Source organism: Labrus bergylta, chromosome 12 (assembly GCF_963930695.1).
Source record: "Labrus bergylta chromosome 12, fLabBer1.1, whole genome shotgun sequence".
NCBI classification, from domain to species: Eukaryota; Metazoa; Chordata; class Actinopteri; order Labriformes; family Labridae; genus Labrus; species Labrus bergylta.
The window spans coordinates 7,058,425-7,072,344 of NC_089206.1; the positions used below are offsets into that span (position 1 = coordinate 7,058,425).

General features: G+C 40.7%; 1 protein-coding gene across 1 annotated transcript; it reads right to left on the reverse strand.

Moving 5' to 3' along the window:
• Positions 1–7,310: 7,310 nt before the first annotated feature.
• Positions 7,311–11,829, reverse strand: scrt2 (scratch family zinc finger 2). The gene is made up of 2 exons (XM_020637249.3): positions 11,670–11,829; positions 7,311–8,324 (listed from the first exon to the last, which is right to left on the reverse strand). Exons 1-2 carry the CDS (start codon positions 11,827–11,829, stop codon positions 7,522–7,524), a joined length of 963 nt encoding a protein of 320 aa, XP_020492905.1. The 3' UTR covers positions 7,311–7,521.
• Between the last annotated feature and the right edge of the window lie 2,091 nt (positions 11,830–13,920).

Sequence of the window (13,920 nt, forward strand, 5' to 3'; positions counted from 1 at the left end):
GAGCAGCTGGAGAAAATTACCTGCCAGCGTTCCGACAGGGAAGTGAGCTATATTTATTTATACCATCTTTTTTTTTTTTTTTTTTTTTTTACACGTTGACATGCTTTTAAAGTGATAATTATTCTGACGCCGATTTCCAGTCTTCAAACTATAGCTTTGTGATAGATGAACGTGTCTAAAATTGTGACACGGTTTAGCAGCGGAGGATGTTGCTGTGTTTGCGGCTGGATGTGTGACTGATTTGTTCACTGATGTTGATTATTCTCTGGTGGCTCTCGCAGCTTAAATTTATGAAATTACTCTCTGCGCTGACTCCTTCTAGTAAACTGCCCAGAACGGGATTTCTGTTTAATGATCTTCCTTGCCTTGAAATTAAATTGCTCTCCCAACCTCACCCCAGAGAGAAGAGGCGCAGTACATTTGGAGTGAGATTATTTAGATGCGGATTAAGCTGCAGACTTACATTTCAGTTCATTAATATTAACCCTTAAAACTGAAGCAATACATGTTTTCTTTTTCTTTTTTTAACTGTTCAGACATCGACACAAAAAGCTTTCAAATATTCTCATTTATCTGTAAAACAAATGATAAAAAACCTTACTTCTGTAGTTATTTTGCTTCCTGTGTTTCTGCATGTATTGTATATATGAAAAGGAAAAAATTAGCTATTTAAGGAATGCACTCCTTGACTTCTGCTTGAGTGCTGATGACAAGTTGGATATCTTAGATGCATAAAAATGTGATTTTGACATGACTTCAAAAAGAGAAGCATACGGATGAGGTGGACCCTCTGCCAACAGAGAGACGGGGAAACAGATGGGTTTTACACAAACAGCACAAACATCAAGAACACTGAGTTAAAGAGCTTGGCAGTCTCACTTGATGAAACAGTGAGGAATGGAGGCACTTTTAATGAGCCTCTCTCCTGTGATGCAGAATGTGAAAAGACAAACTGTTAGCTCTTAAAGGGCCAGTTACAGTTGGTTGGCCCTGAATGGTTGAAAAGAACGGTTTTACTAACCTCTTGTTGACTATTGTTGGTCACTGTGAATGCACATTTGTTATAAGATGGATAGAGATGGCATAAACTGAGATTCAGGAAACATAGCCTTGAGTGGAACATGTCCCACAGTTGTGTTTATCAGTTGAACATTTAACAAAGCTTGTTGTTGTCGTTGATTTTGAGTGCTGACAGTTGGTGATTCACCAACAGATGGCGCCAGATGTATGGGCAGGGTCAGAGGAAAGGTTTCTGTGTTGAATCCAGAAGTGATATTTTTTCTTATTATAAAAATGTCTTGTTGTTTCTTATGTCACCTGTTCGAAACGGAGAGACACCAGTTGCAACTGAAATTCTTTTTCATTTTAAATTGTAAATGGACGTTGATAAAGAACAGAGAAGTATTTATTAGACTGCAGTTTTTGCACACACTTCATTTTTTTTAATTTAATGAATATCTGAAGGCCCATCACAGTTCACAGAGCCCATATGAACGTCTTCAGATGTCTAGTTATACGATCAGTAAATACTCACATTTAAAAGGGTTCTTCCAGGAATAAATCTGGGTTTTTTTATATTTTCAAACAAGTCAAATCATTAGATATATTCAGAATAATTATCCGACGAATGGATCTATTGACTGACTTCTTTTAGCAACAAAGTATTTTTTTTTTCCAGGGTGGTAAATCAGTGTAAAACACTTAGAGGCAAAAAAAAGCAAATAACATTACTACCAATTGATCTGTTATATTCTCATATATTTTTCATTTATTTATTGATCTTTAAATGTCAGTTCAAAGGGGAAATTGGTTGTTATAGTTTGCTTACGTTCCAGATATCCAGTTTACCATCTCAAGTCGATATAAATGTCAGAAGATGTAATTTTAGCATTTTTCCTTTACAGACTCTTTAAATTAAACTCTAAATTACCCCTTTGAACTGACATTTAAAGATCAATCAAAAAATTTAAAATATGAGAATTCAAATTGTTGTTCATATTTTTTCTTACACTGAACCATTCAATTTATCGTCTAATCAGTTCAGCTGTAATATGATTTGCTGCTGGATGTGTCTTGTGTGAGAAAGGAACCAGTTGCAATTACATTTGTACTATTGAACTTGAAATCTATTTATTATGAATATAGATTTTTGTCCTCACGTCTTTAATCACTGTCATCTTTGCCGTAGAGATAATTTGTCTGTGCATGGAAGCAGTTCAGTTAAAGTTAGAATAAACACAGCTGTAAATTCACAAACATATCATCCATAGTTTGATGTTTGTTTTCCTTCAGTTTGTGCTGTTCAATATCTGTTTCTGCTGCTGGATGAAGATCTGTGCAGTAACCTTGCGGCAACCCCTCACCCCATCAGAAGGCAGTTACATTTCCTCTCAGAGAGTCACTCAGAAGATGATGGTGTTCTCAGGTCAATATCTTTGAAGTGAGCATGTGGCATGCTCAATTTTGTAGGATGTTTTCAATAATTTACCTGAAGTGCTCAGTGTGTGTGTGCGTGTGTGTGTGTGTGTGGTAGTAGTAAAGGCGAAGGCTGAGCATCATGTATGAAGGGAGCAGTCCCCCTACCTGCCTGCCGGTGCTGATCACTCATTGCTTCTTGTTCTTACACACACAGCACAACCTCGGGCGTAGTAATTGGATTGCATGGGTCCTCATTTTATAGTCCATTGCCGTGTAATGAAATCAGTTATTTACTTTCATCATAAAATGTGATAAGGGACAACATCTGCCAGGGTAAAGTTTGAGTGAGTACGCCCATGAATGATGATGTGAGCTCTCTGAAATGTTGCTCCTGTGTGCAACAGAATCAACACTGAGTTTAAACTCGACAATTTATGTACCTGTACTTATTTGTGGAACTTCAGCAACTAAACAAGCACAGACGCTTGCAATGACAGCCACAGCAATCACTGCTTTCCAACGTAAAAGAGAGGAAAGAGCAGCAGAAGTGTCCCTGCTCTGCTCTCTGCCTGCTGCCTCATTATACTGCTGCTGTGCTGCTGGAGGACACTGAAGGACACAAACGATTGAATTCAAGTGTTGTATATTCCCTGGAAACCAATCAAGAAAAGCCCCAGAATAATAATCCCTGTCCGCTGTCATGATTCATTTTTATTTTGTTCCATATTTTCCTCCCGCTTTTGAGTCGCTCAGAAAGACTAGTTCCAGCATAAAATCAATGTTCCATTAAAATTTAATGACCGGGAAGGGCTTAATAGTGGTGGAACAGATGCCTCTGCTTTTGATAACGCCGACATCCCAGGAACTCTTATTCAAAGCTGGATTGGTGTTGTCAGGTCTTCTGACCGTTCCTGCTCTCAGCTGCTGAGAAAAAAAACAAAGAACATTGGCATTTGGGGGGCCTGTGGCGGTGAAATTAAAAGAAAGTAAATTGACAGTAAAGCTCGTAAAATTCATCAAACATTGACACAGGAGGCCACAGCTGATGGCACAGTACAGTCTAAACTATGATTTATTCACTGTGTTGACTAAAGGCTGTTTCAAACAGATTCCTGATACACCATTTATTCCAGTACGTTTCATATTATACACGTATATATTTCAGAGAAAGGAGTATCGAGAGATATTAAACCTGATTGAACAGGTGGGCCCGTCTACATTCGCCTGTGTGTGTGTGTGTGTGTGTGTGTGTGTGTGTGTGTTTGCAGGCTTTCTCAGTGATGAAAAAACAAAACAATTTTGAAATCAAATGTGATCATTTGGAAAGAAAAAAAGAGTAGACGTCTGAGTGGTTCCTTGTGCTATTGTTTTTATTAATGTTATCATTGCTATTGTTGTCAGTATTAATTGCAGCAGAACAAGAAAAATCAAAACACCCCTCAGCAATCATGGCTTAGTTTCTTCATACTCAGCTGGAACAGAGAGAGAGAGAGAAAGATAAAGAGAGAGAGAGATAGAGAGAGAGAGTGAGAAAGAAAGAACGTGGAAAATCTTAATCAGTTTTTTTTTTCTTTGAGGACCATATGGAAGGTTTCAAGCAGCCAACCATATGTTGAAGGCTTTTGTCATGGAAATCATACTTTTTGGCACTTCTTCATTGCGCAGCCAAGCCGGGCACATAAATAAAATAGAACGAGAACAGAAGAAAAAAAAAATGATACAGAACATGATCAAATCTTTGAGGATACAGTTGGAAGTAATTTTTTTATCAAGACACTCCCTGATTCGCATGGCCACCCAGACTGCAATTGGTACCTGTATTTGTCTCTTTTTTTAATAAAAAAGACAACATGAATAGAAAAAGAGCAATTAAATGTCTACATGCATTGTCATATTATTGCTGTGGTATATTTACAGTTCTATTTACAAAATCATCAAAGAGGAACAATGTTTCCCTACATCTGTAGTGAGAAGCCTCGTTTTCTGTCATTAGTATTTTCTCTACAGACGATCTGTAACACTGCCAGTTTGAGATTCAAGCCTGCGTACGATTTCCAATTTGATGTTTTTAATGATCTCATTGCTTTTATCTGCCTTATTAAAACAGAGTCCCCAGGTTTTCCCAGCCCAATATAAAATAAAACACATATTTTTTTAAAAAATCCATAGGAAGTAATGACTTCTGCATCGGTTGAAGAATACAGCGACGCGCCCAACTGTGTGTTCTGCAAGTAAATCAAGAGACAGGTGGTTTGGATGCTCTCACGCAGTGATTCAGCTGTAGCACTTAGACGACCATTGACAGGCGGAACACGAGAGGATGCATAAACTGAGCAAAACTCCTCTTTTTTTCTCTTTGTTTTTTGATGTTTTCTTTTTAAGGGCGAGCTCAGCATTACTGCCATCGTGTCATCCATTTGGAAAATGCAAATAGCTGACAGTGCATTTGCCTGCTGGTGCTTGACCTTCCCCTTGGAGGTCGCTCACCGACTCAATTACGCTCCCTATCTGCAGTCTGTCTGCAAACACCTGTTATCCTCCCACACTCCGCCGCCCTCCGCCAATCCCACTTCAGCACATCTCATCCTCGCTGCGTCTGTTTAGAGGCAGTTGGGTTGGGATGAGGACGGCTGGTATTTGATTTGTACGGGGGGGGGGGGGGGGGGGGTTGATGGAAGAGTTGGAAGTGCATTATTGCATGTCATTTTATTACAATTATCTCTGAAACTTTCTCTATCACAACAGTTTACTTTAAAATCTTTATGACTCAATAAGTGCTGTTTAGGACATTTATTCACTTTCAATCTTCAATTTCTTTCCTTAAGATGAAACTTTTAGAGTTATATGGAAGCATTTTGACTTTGACTTGAAATATATTTGAAAGGATTTGTTATTTTAGAAAGCCAAATGAAGTGTATTGTAATCCTGTTGTGTAACCCTCCAGTACAGTTAGATCATACCTACTACTCAGCTGTTGGAAAAGATTTAGATTTACCTGGAAGCTTTAAAAACAAAAGAAACATTTATATAAATCTTAACAATAATATAGAAAAGCAGTCGTTTCCAGTCGAATTAATGGCTACAGCAGTCGGGACTCACTGTATTTAAGATTCACTGTTGCTCATAGTTACGCCATCACTATCATTATTGCTTTTACACCTTTAATTAGATTCGTAGATGACAACTACATTTTTTGGCTTTCTGATTTTACCAAATTGATCGTTTTATTTTCAGGCCCACGTGCATGTAAAAAATCAAACCTTTCTGGAGTTTGTTTATTGCCTGAGATTTGAAGACTGAAAGGGGGCTAAAAAAATCTCCTGTAACAAGGAGGCGTTGGACTTTTGGAAAAACAGTAAGATGATGAATATTTTCGTTTTTCTTATTCTGTTAATCTTTTTATTGCTCCAATCGACTGAAAAGAGGACAGCTGTGATTGTTATACATGTCAATCGCCATTTCAGTAAAGTTATTGCCACCAAAACAAATAAAAAATAATTCTGCATTCATTCATTTGAAGTCTGCTAACACTGGTTCTGTACATTGTTCCTCTTTAAAAAACTAAGTCCCACGGACTCTCTACAGTTTTCATGCATATAAACATTTTCTTTGAAGATCAGCAGCATCTTGCAAGGTCAATGGATGTTCCTTTTTTAAATAATAATAAATAAATACATGATAATGAACACATAAGCAAGTCTTCAATAAATACACAAAATCAGGTCGATAAATAAATAGATAAATAGGTAGTTAAACAAAGTATTTACATGATAAATAGATGAAATGCATCTCAACCGTGGGCGGAGCTTTTAGCGACATATAAAAGAGACAAACAGAATCTTTGAGTGTCACTTTGTAACTGAGGGTGTGTGAGTCCATACCTTCACTCTGAGGTAACACAGGCAGAGGGGGAGCACCTCAAACACTGGGTGGACATTGCTCTTAAAGATGGAACGATGCACCAGAAAGGCAGCAGAGTTTATGCAAGCCACCATGGTGAAGGAAGAACATCAAGAGTTTTCATTGCTATAGACGAGTCGACCGCACATGGCACTTATTACGATAGATCATTTGGTCTGGCTCCCAGTGTGTGTTTTTTTTTTAATTATCTAAGTCTGTATATCAGAATGAGACTATGAATTGGATCAGACAGAGGGTGTGAAAGCCTGTTCAACAGGCCAGTTTTAAAATCTCTGCTCTTGCAGATTAAATTGAATGACCTATGGCCTATGATCTTGTATAGCTTATTCAATTATTTTTAGTTGAATACCCACAGTTACAAAGATGCTTTTCATCAACAAGGGATAATAAGCACAAAAAAATAAATTTAGAAAAATCAAATAGAAAAATAACATCCGTTGAATTGAAACATTGGTGTGAAAAAAGGGTTTGTCTTTTTACCTTTTGAAAATGATCTCCCTTTTTTGCAAATACTGTCATAGTTCACATTTTCATAAAAAGTTCATGTTGGCAGTTGCAAAAGAATTCAATTCTTAGCAAATAAAAAGCAGCATAAAAATACAAGAGGTCATTTTGTCTCTAAAAAACAAAAGAACACTGTAAGTCCTTTTTTGTGTGTGTTTTTTTTTTTTTCATTTTCTCTTTACTATTTCCTATAAAATATCAGGAATCTAAATATTATTACTATTGATATCAATATCATTATAGTCATTGATAAAAATTCACATGCCAGGCCTCATATATAATTGTGTGTGTAAGTGTGTGCACACGTGCGTACATTTCTGTGTTTTTGTGGAGTGTGCGTGCATGTCTGTGTGCGTCTGTTAGTATGTGTGTATACATGTGCCCACATCCGTGCAAGCACATGTTGCTTAATTGTGTACAACTATCATCTACAGTCTCTATTTGGGGGAAGGTTGTTTGATTGTATGTTTCTGTGGACGATTAGCTACTGTGCAGGGAAAAAATCCAGCATCTTTTGAAATTGTCTTTGCCATAATCATTAGAGTTTCTTCACGTAATCTCAGTGAAAATATTGCTTTCTAAAAAAAGGGAAGAAAAAAGGCATGGAGGGCAGAGTGAACAGGGTTATTGGTTGTGAACCGACAAACAGAGGTTCAAAATTTAGCTTCTTCTTCGCTGTTAGTTTTCTGATCCAGAGTCGTCTTCGTCTGCAGAGCCCTTGAAGCAAGCTGACTCATAGTGCTTGTTCAGGTAGGACTTGAGAGCGAAGGTCTTATTGCAGCGCTTGCATCGGTAGTGCTTGAAGGCAGAGTGTGTTTGCATGTGGGCGCGGAGGTTTGAACGGTCAGCAAAGGCTTTGCCACAGTGCGCGCAGGCAAAGGGTTTCTCCCCCGTGTGCGAGCGCATGTGACCTTGGAGGAGCCACGGCCGACTGAAGGCCTTGCTGCACACATCGCACTTGTGCTTGAGGTCGTGGGTGAGGATGTGCATGGCCAGCGCAGGCATTGACACGTACACTTTGTTACAGGTGGGACACTTGCGGGCCATCTTGCTGTCCAGGCTGCGGTGCGTCTGCTTGTGTCTGCTGAGGTTGGAAGAGGTGGCGTACGTCTTGCCACACTCGTTGCAGGTGTGGCGAGCCGTGCCGGCTACCCCTCTCTCCTGAGCCCCGCCGTTGGCGCTGCTGCTTCTAGAGCCCCCTCCCCGACTCTCGCTGTCTGCCTTCCGCCTCGATCGCCCGTCAGAGATGAAGAAGGCATCCATGGTGTAACCCTCGGCCAGGGCCTCTGATTCACCACTGTAGAAGCCGCTGGCCGTCATGCCAGACTGCGGGCTGTCGGGGTGCTTCAGGTCGGGGTCGCAGTACTCCCCTCCACTGCTCACCTGAGTGTAGAGGGGGTCTGACACCGGCGAGGCCAGCTTGTGCTCCATCTTCTTCTCCTCCTGGTATACAGATGGCGTGATGTAATCCTGGATGTAGCCTGGGTAAGAGACACACGCAAACACAGTTGGCCAGGGGTTGTGATGGATAAGGACATAGTGACATGCTGCTGATTACATGATTATCATGCTGGATGAATGCCCTGCACGGAAACGGTGAAAAAGTGAGTGGCAGCACAGAGGTAATTGCATTTTTTTTGAGAACTCACAGGTTGTACGCACAATCTGGAAGTGATGCAGGGAGGCATGACACACTCTGCTGCGTTCAGGAAGGTTGAAATTTTACAATGAGGCTGAACGTTAGATAATAGCTCATCAAGGAATTCTCCTGTGTAAGAAGATGCATATTAAAGCCCCTCTTAAATAAAGTAGTCTTATTAATGACAGCTTCCTTTCCTCATGTCAGTTCTCTATCGCTGAGGTCTATCTTCATGTTTGTTTACCATAACCTGAAACCTTGACAGATATCCACACTTTTTATTTTGTCTTTTTTCTTTAAAAAAACACATTCCAAAACATTGATCTCTAAACAGATGTTTCTTTTTTTCGTTGCAACAAATACCTGATTTTGTAGGACCAGATAAACTTGTTACATAGCTGCTTACATCCTGTAGGATTTCATCTCACTTCTCAAAGCACAAAGCACCACAAGTCATTTCAATGCGTCCAACTGCATAGAACATGATTTCAGAGAGATATATTTCTGTTGGCCTCATTCATGTCTTTTCTTTCCCTCCGAAGCAGCCCGGTGCCAGAGGAGCTAAAAGGCTTCCTGGCAGCTAACAACACTCAATACATTCTTATGCTGTGAATATCAGGAGCGTAATAAATACTTCACCTCCAGGGCTGATATTCTATAGGCTCAACATGTGAGTGCAAATGTAAAATAAAGTGAAACTCTTTTCTTGAGAGAAATAGTGCATAACTGCAGAAAAAAAAGCCATCCCTAAGCAGTGTGTGCAGCAAGCGGTGGAAATTAGTTATTGACTGCTTTTTAATGAAATTCAAAGTTTAGAAGTGATCAATAGGCTATCATATGTAAAATAGTGCAGCTGTTACAGCAGCCGAGCAGGGGAGAAGATAGAAATAGTGCAATGAACAGATCAAGTATCTGAGACACACAATTATAGTTTATCGAGCACAGTGTGCTTGAAGCCTGATAATGTCAGACATGGCTTTAAACACATTGTTTGTGAAGAGGGTCACCTGTGTACAGCAGAGAGCACGCTGAAGAGCCTCCAAGAAACAGCCCATTAAGAAATCAGTTGAAGTGCTCTCTTTACTACAGGGTCTCCATTCCCAAAGGGGTTCTGTTCACACACGCACTTTGTCAAAGACACGACCATGACAACCCGGGGACAGGGAAGCACCAGGTCTGTGCACACAGCACTCCACTGCACTGCATGAGGTCACAGATTGTGTTTGTCTGAAAGAGATCAACATTTTCTTTCTAAAACTAAAGAGAAGCTATTTATCATTTCTAAAAGGAAATACCTACATAATCAATTTAACAAATGCTGCAGCTCTCACAGCTAAATCCACCTGAAGGGTCTCTATACTTCATGCCGTGTATGGTCTTTTATTTCGCTGTTGTTGTTTTTTCACATAACAAACTGTATCAGTGTAAGCAGCATTGTTTACTTTGCTTCAATCATCCAAGGTCAGACACAGAGCTCATCATTCAGGACCTGCGCTGTATCAGCCTTTACAGCTCATGGACTCACTCCTCTAATGCAAAGTAAGCATGTAATTAATGGACCCTCTCAGCCACCCCTCTTTGTTGTTCCACAGACACTCAAGTCAAATGTCTCCACAATGGGGGGAAAGGAAATCTGCTGGCGCTGCAGAAGTGCTGATGTCGGGTATTTCTGCCATACTGAGAATTCTTTTATATTTTATCCTTTTGACTCAGCGTGAAAATAATCTTTTGTTGAAATGAACTGCCTTTTTTTTGAAACACCAGTGTAGTGCGCTACCTTCTTTTCTGCTCTTTGATAGAATGCTTATGTTGCATGGTGTTGAACAATAGACCGAGGAACAATAGAGAATAACTGTGATTATAAGAATTGATTGTGCTCCTGAAAATATAAATCTATGATTCAGCAGGAAATGTAAACAGCGTTTGTTTCAAGCTGCAAAATGTGCCTGGTAAGCAAAGAGGAAACACATGCTTTTATTTCTTGCTTTAAATTCTTTGATCTGTCCCCTATTAGCTGGTTTTAATTCAGCAGTTAAATATTTCCAACCAGTACAGGAATCTTTGCTTTTCCACTAAAACCTGATGCATCTAAAATCCACTCGGCCTTGTTATAGAAGCGGTTGAATAACAGGTGGGCAGCATCATCACAACACTAAGCTGTGATCTGTGAAGCCTCTCTCGCTGTGGAAATAACCTGACAAAGCACAACAAAGACACACATATGGTCCCTAAATGTGGCCACAAAATGGAAGCAGCGAGCTTAAAGCAGAGCGTGAAAGTGAAGGTCGCCTCTCAGCTCAGACCGGAGCTTCCTGTGGCCGGACCGCCGTGTGCTGACCACAGTGCAGCTATGTGCCTTTCTTCATGTTTACTGTACAACCTCCATCACGTGATCTGCCTCACTGCTGCCCCAAGCATTTTTGTCTCCCTTTTTCTCCTTCCCTTCGCTCCCCACCTCCCTCCCGGCCGTACTGTACACTGTGCTGATGTCTCTTGTGGCGACGATAGGCCTGCACGGCTGAAACTCTAACCCCTGCTAGTTTTTCCGAATGCCCGGAAGGAAGAGAAAGATGTAGTGGAGGGATGGGGGTGGGGAGACTGTGCATGCTCCATTTGGATGGGAAGAGGGGGGCAAGGGAGGATCGGACGGTGATGGGAACTCAAGGACAATAACAGCTAAGGACAAATGTATCATCTGATACTCATCTCTCATATTCATGAATTTTTTAGTCCACATGAGGGCCAGATATAGTCAGCGTATGTGTGTTCAGCCGACACAGCAATGGTACAGTCATACAAATACGTAACTGGAGCTTCTCCTGATTATACACACGTTTTGTTCCCTATTTACATAAGCTAATCCGCGGCTGTGACCTGAATTGTGTCTGTCCTTCACTGGAGTCAAAAAACAAAAGTCTGGGAGCAGGGTGGTGGGGGTGGGGTGCCTCTGGAGAGGATTATTTAGGATATTAATGCAAAAATCAGCTGGCAGCATGTTACGTCTCACACTAATTTACACACTACGAGCATGTTATTGGCTCGAGCAAAAGAAAATCTCACCCGATGCAAAAACAAAAGACGATGCCATCTGTGCTGAGTGTGGAAATGTCAGGCATGCTGAAATCAGCATCAGAGCTGTAGCGCTAACAAATATTTTACTGGTAAGACTGCAGGCATGTTAACTCACCATTCTCACTAAGACGGACCCCAAGGCTGGTCACTGAGTCTGTGATGGAGCGTGCAAAAGTGAACGAGTCGTCCAGGTGGTGATGATGATTGGAGGTGGCCACATTGGACGAAGAGAAATCATCAAGCTTGATCTTCTTCACCAAAAATGAGCGGGGCATGTTTCAATGGATAAAAACACAGAGCTGAGAAAAACGCATGAGAGAAAATAAAGGAGACCCTCTGTGGAAGCACGCGTGCAGAGCTGGCTTGACGGTAATCCTTGCGGTTAATGTGGAGACAACGGCCAAAAACATAAGATAAGAAAGAAAATGGAAACCAGTGAAGAACAAGGCTGACGGCAATGCTGTGTGATACTCTCTGGCTCCCCCAGCTTCCCCCGGAAAAATAAAAAAATAAAAAATAAAAGCGATCCTGTTCAGCACTGGATAGCTCCTGTGATGCAGCAGGCTTAAGGGACCAGTGAGAAAGAGAAGAGATGGAGACAGACAGAGAGAGGAGGGAGAGAGAGACTGTCAGACTAGCTGAGATCAGCAATCACGCCAGCCTTTATATGGGGCACAGGCAGTGGAAGATCAGGTGGTGCTGCGAAATGGAGCTGCTTAGCTTTAATCCATCAAATGTCCCCGGGGACACACATCAAATTACTACTGAACCGTCTGTGCATTCGCACACAGACAGAGGAGAAAGAACACAGCCAGACCCCCACTGCCCCCACTGCTGCTCCCCCTTCCCCTCCCCTCCCCTCTTTCACCCTGCCTATGCTCCATGCTCGGAGGAGGAGTAAAAGAGGAGGACAGACAATGGAGATGTGGATGAGAGCACACTCAGTGTCCTGTCCCCCATTGTTTTCAGATGAAGTGGCACAGTTTATGTTTGCCTTGTACAGGCGCTGCCTCCCTCATGTCATCTCTGTTACCTCAGACAGCCTCAGATCTCTGGGCTCCTTCGCCACGCTGCGCTGTACACACACGCTGAGGGCACCCGTACAGTACAGGAGAGGTTATCTGAGCGTCTGGGAGAGCTGGACCCTTTTATTAAAGCTGCTCTGGATTCCAGCAGTGTTGACGAGCGAGCTATGGGGAAGCACCAGTGCTGATCTGCTCGGCTGCTCTCGCTCCCTCCACATTACGGCTGCACAGATGTGTGTCCTGCCATGCGTGGCAGTGAATTATCTGATTAATTAATTACATTTTTTTTGATTAGGGTGAAATCTAGAATTAGATCCATGCTTGCTAAATTGGCCAGCTATCTCTGGGTTGGTTTGTATTTGTGAGGATTCATTAGCTCACTTTATTGATGTTATGCTACATTATACATTTCATTTTTTCATCACAACTCAATGATCATTCTTCTCTTGTAAGGATGAATTAAAGAGAAATATTTGGACAGAATCATTAAATCTCCCGGATGGTCTGAAAGCAACAACTTACACTGAGGCAAAAATGATGCACCTGTTTGATTCGCTATCAACAGGAAACACTTGCATCACTTGTTTGATTAATTCATGGGGACAGTATTAAATAAAAACAACAACTATTAAATAAAAAATCTGGAACGGTTATGTTTGCTTATATAATATAATGAGGGAGTTAAAGCATCCAAATAGTGTAGAGACCATGTGCATTCTTTTCTGCTCCGTTTTGAATTGGAGCTGTTACGGTGGTGGTGAAGTCATCATGGGAAAAAAAAAAATCTAAATTCTGGTTCATTTTTGTTATCATGTTTGTAATATTTATTTATATACACAGTTTGTCATTTTTTTAAACAATCACATCAGCAAGTCAGCAAATGTGGAAAATGCCCATTGCATTTTCTGAATGTTTCATGATTTTAAAGAAACAGTAAAGAAAACATTTTTTAATTCTAATTTTCTAATTAAATTCTCACTTCTGGTAAGCCATAATTCTGCATTTCTATGACCCTACATTAAAGAAATTAACTAACAAATGATTTTTTTCTTCACTTGCTTTATTAGCTGCATAAAATTCTCTTTTTTTTTCTTCCTCTTCTCAACATCTTTCAGCTCAGTGAATAAGTGGAGCTGTGAACAAAAATGCTGCATTAAACTCAGTTTTATCAGAGGAGCGTGTTTTCCATGTTAAAAATATTTTACCACCACTTGTGGATTCCAGCTGAAAAAAAATTCAATCTGTCCAACAACCCATCACGCTGTCTCTCCAGAGATGAAATGCTCATCTTATTACTGATTGAATATATATAGCATCCACGTTTATCTTGAAATTATACTC

Excerpts from the sequence above, each read along its gene's own strand:
- scrt2 (XM_020637249.3), bottom strand. The coding sequence starts at position 11,829 with ATGCCCCGCTCATTTTTGGTGAAGAAGATCAAGCTTGATGATTTCTCT. Across the intron at positions 8,325-11,669 it reads GGTCCGTCTTAGTGAGAATG|GCTACATCCAGGATTACATC; the intron begins GTGAGTTAACAT and ends TCTCTTACCCAG.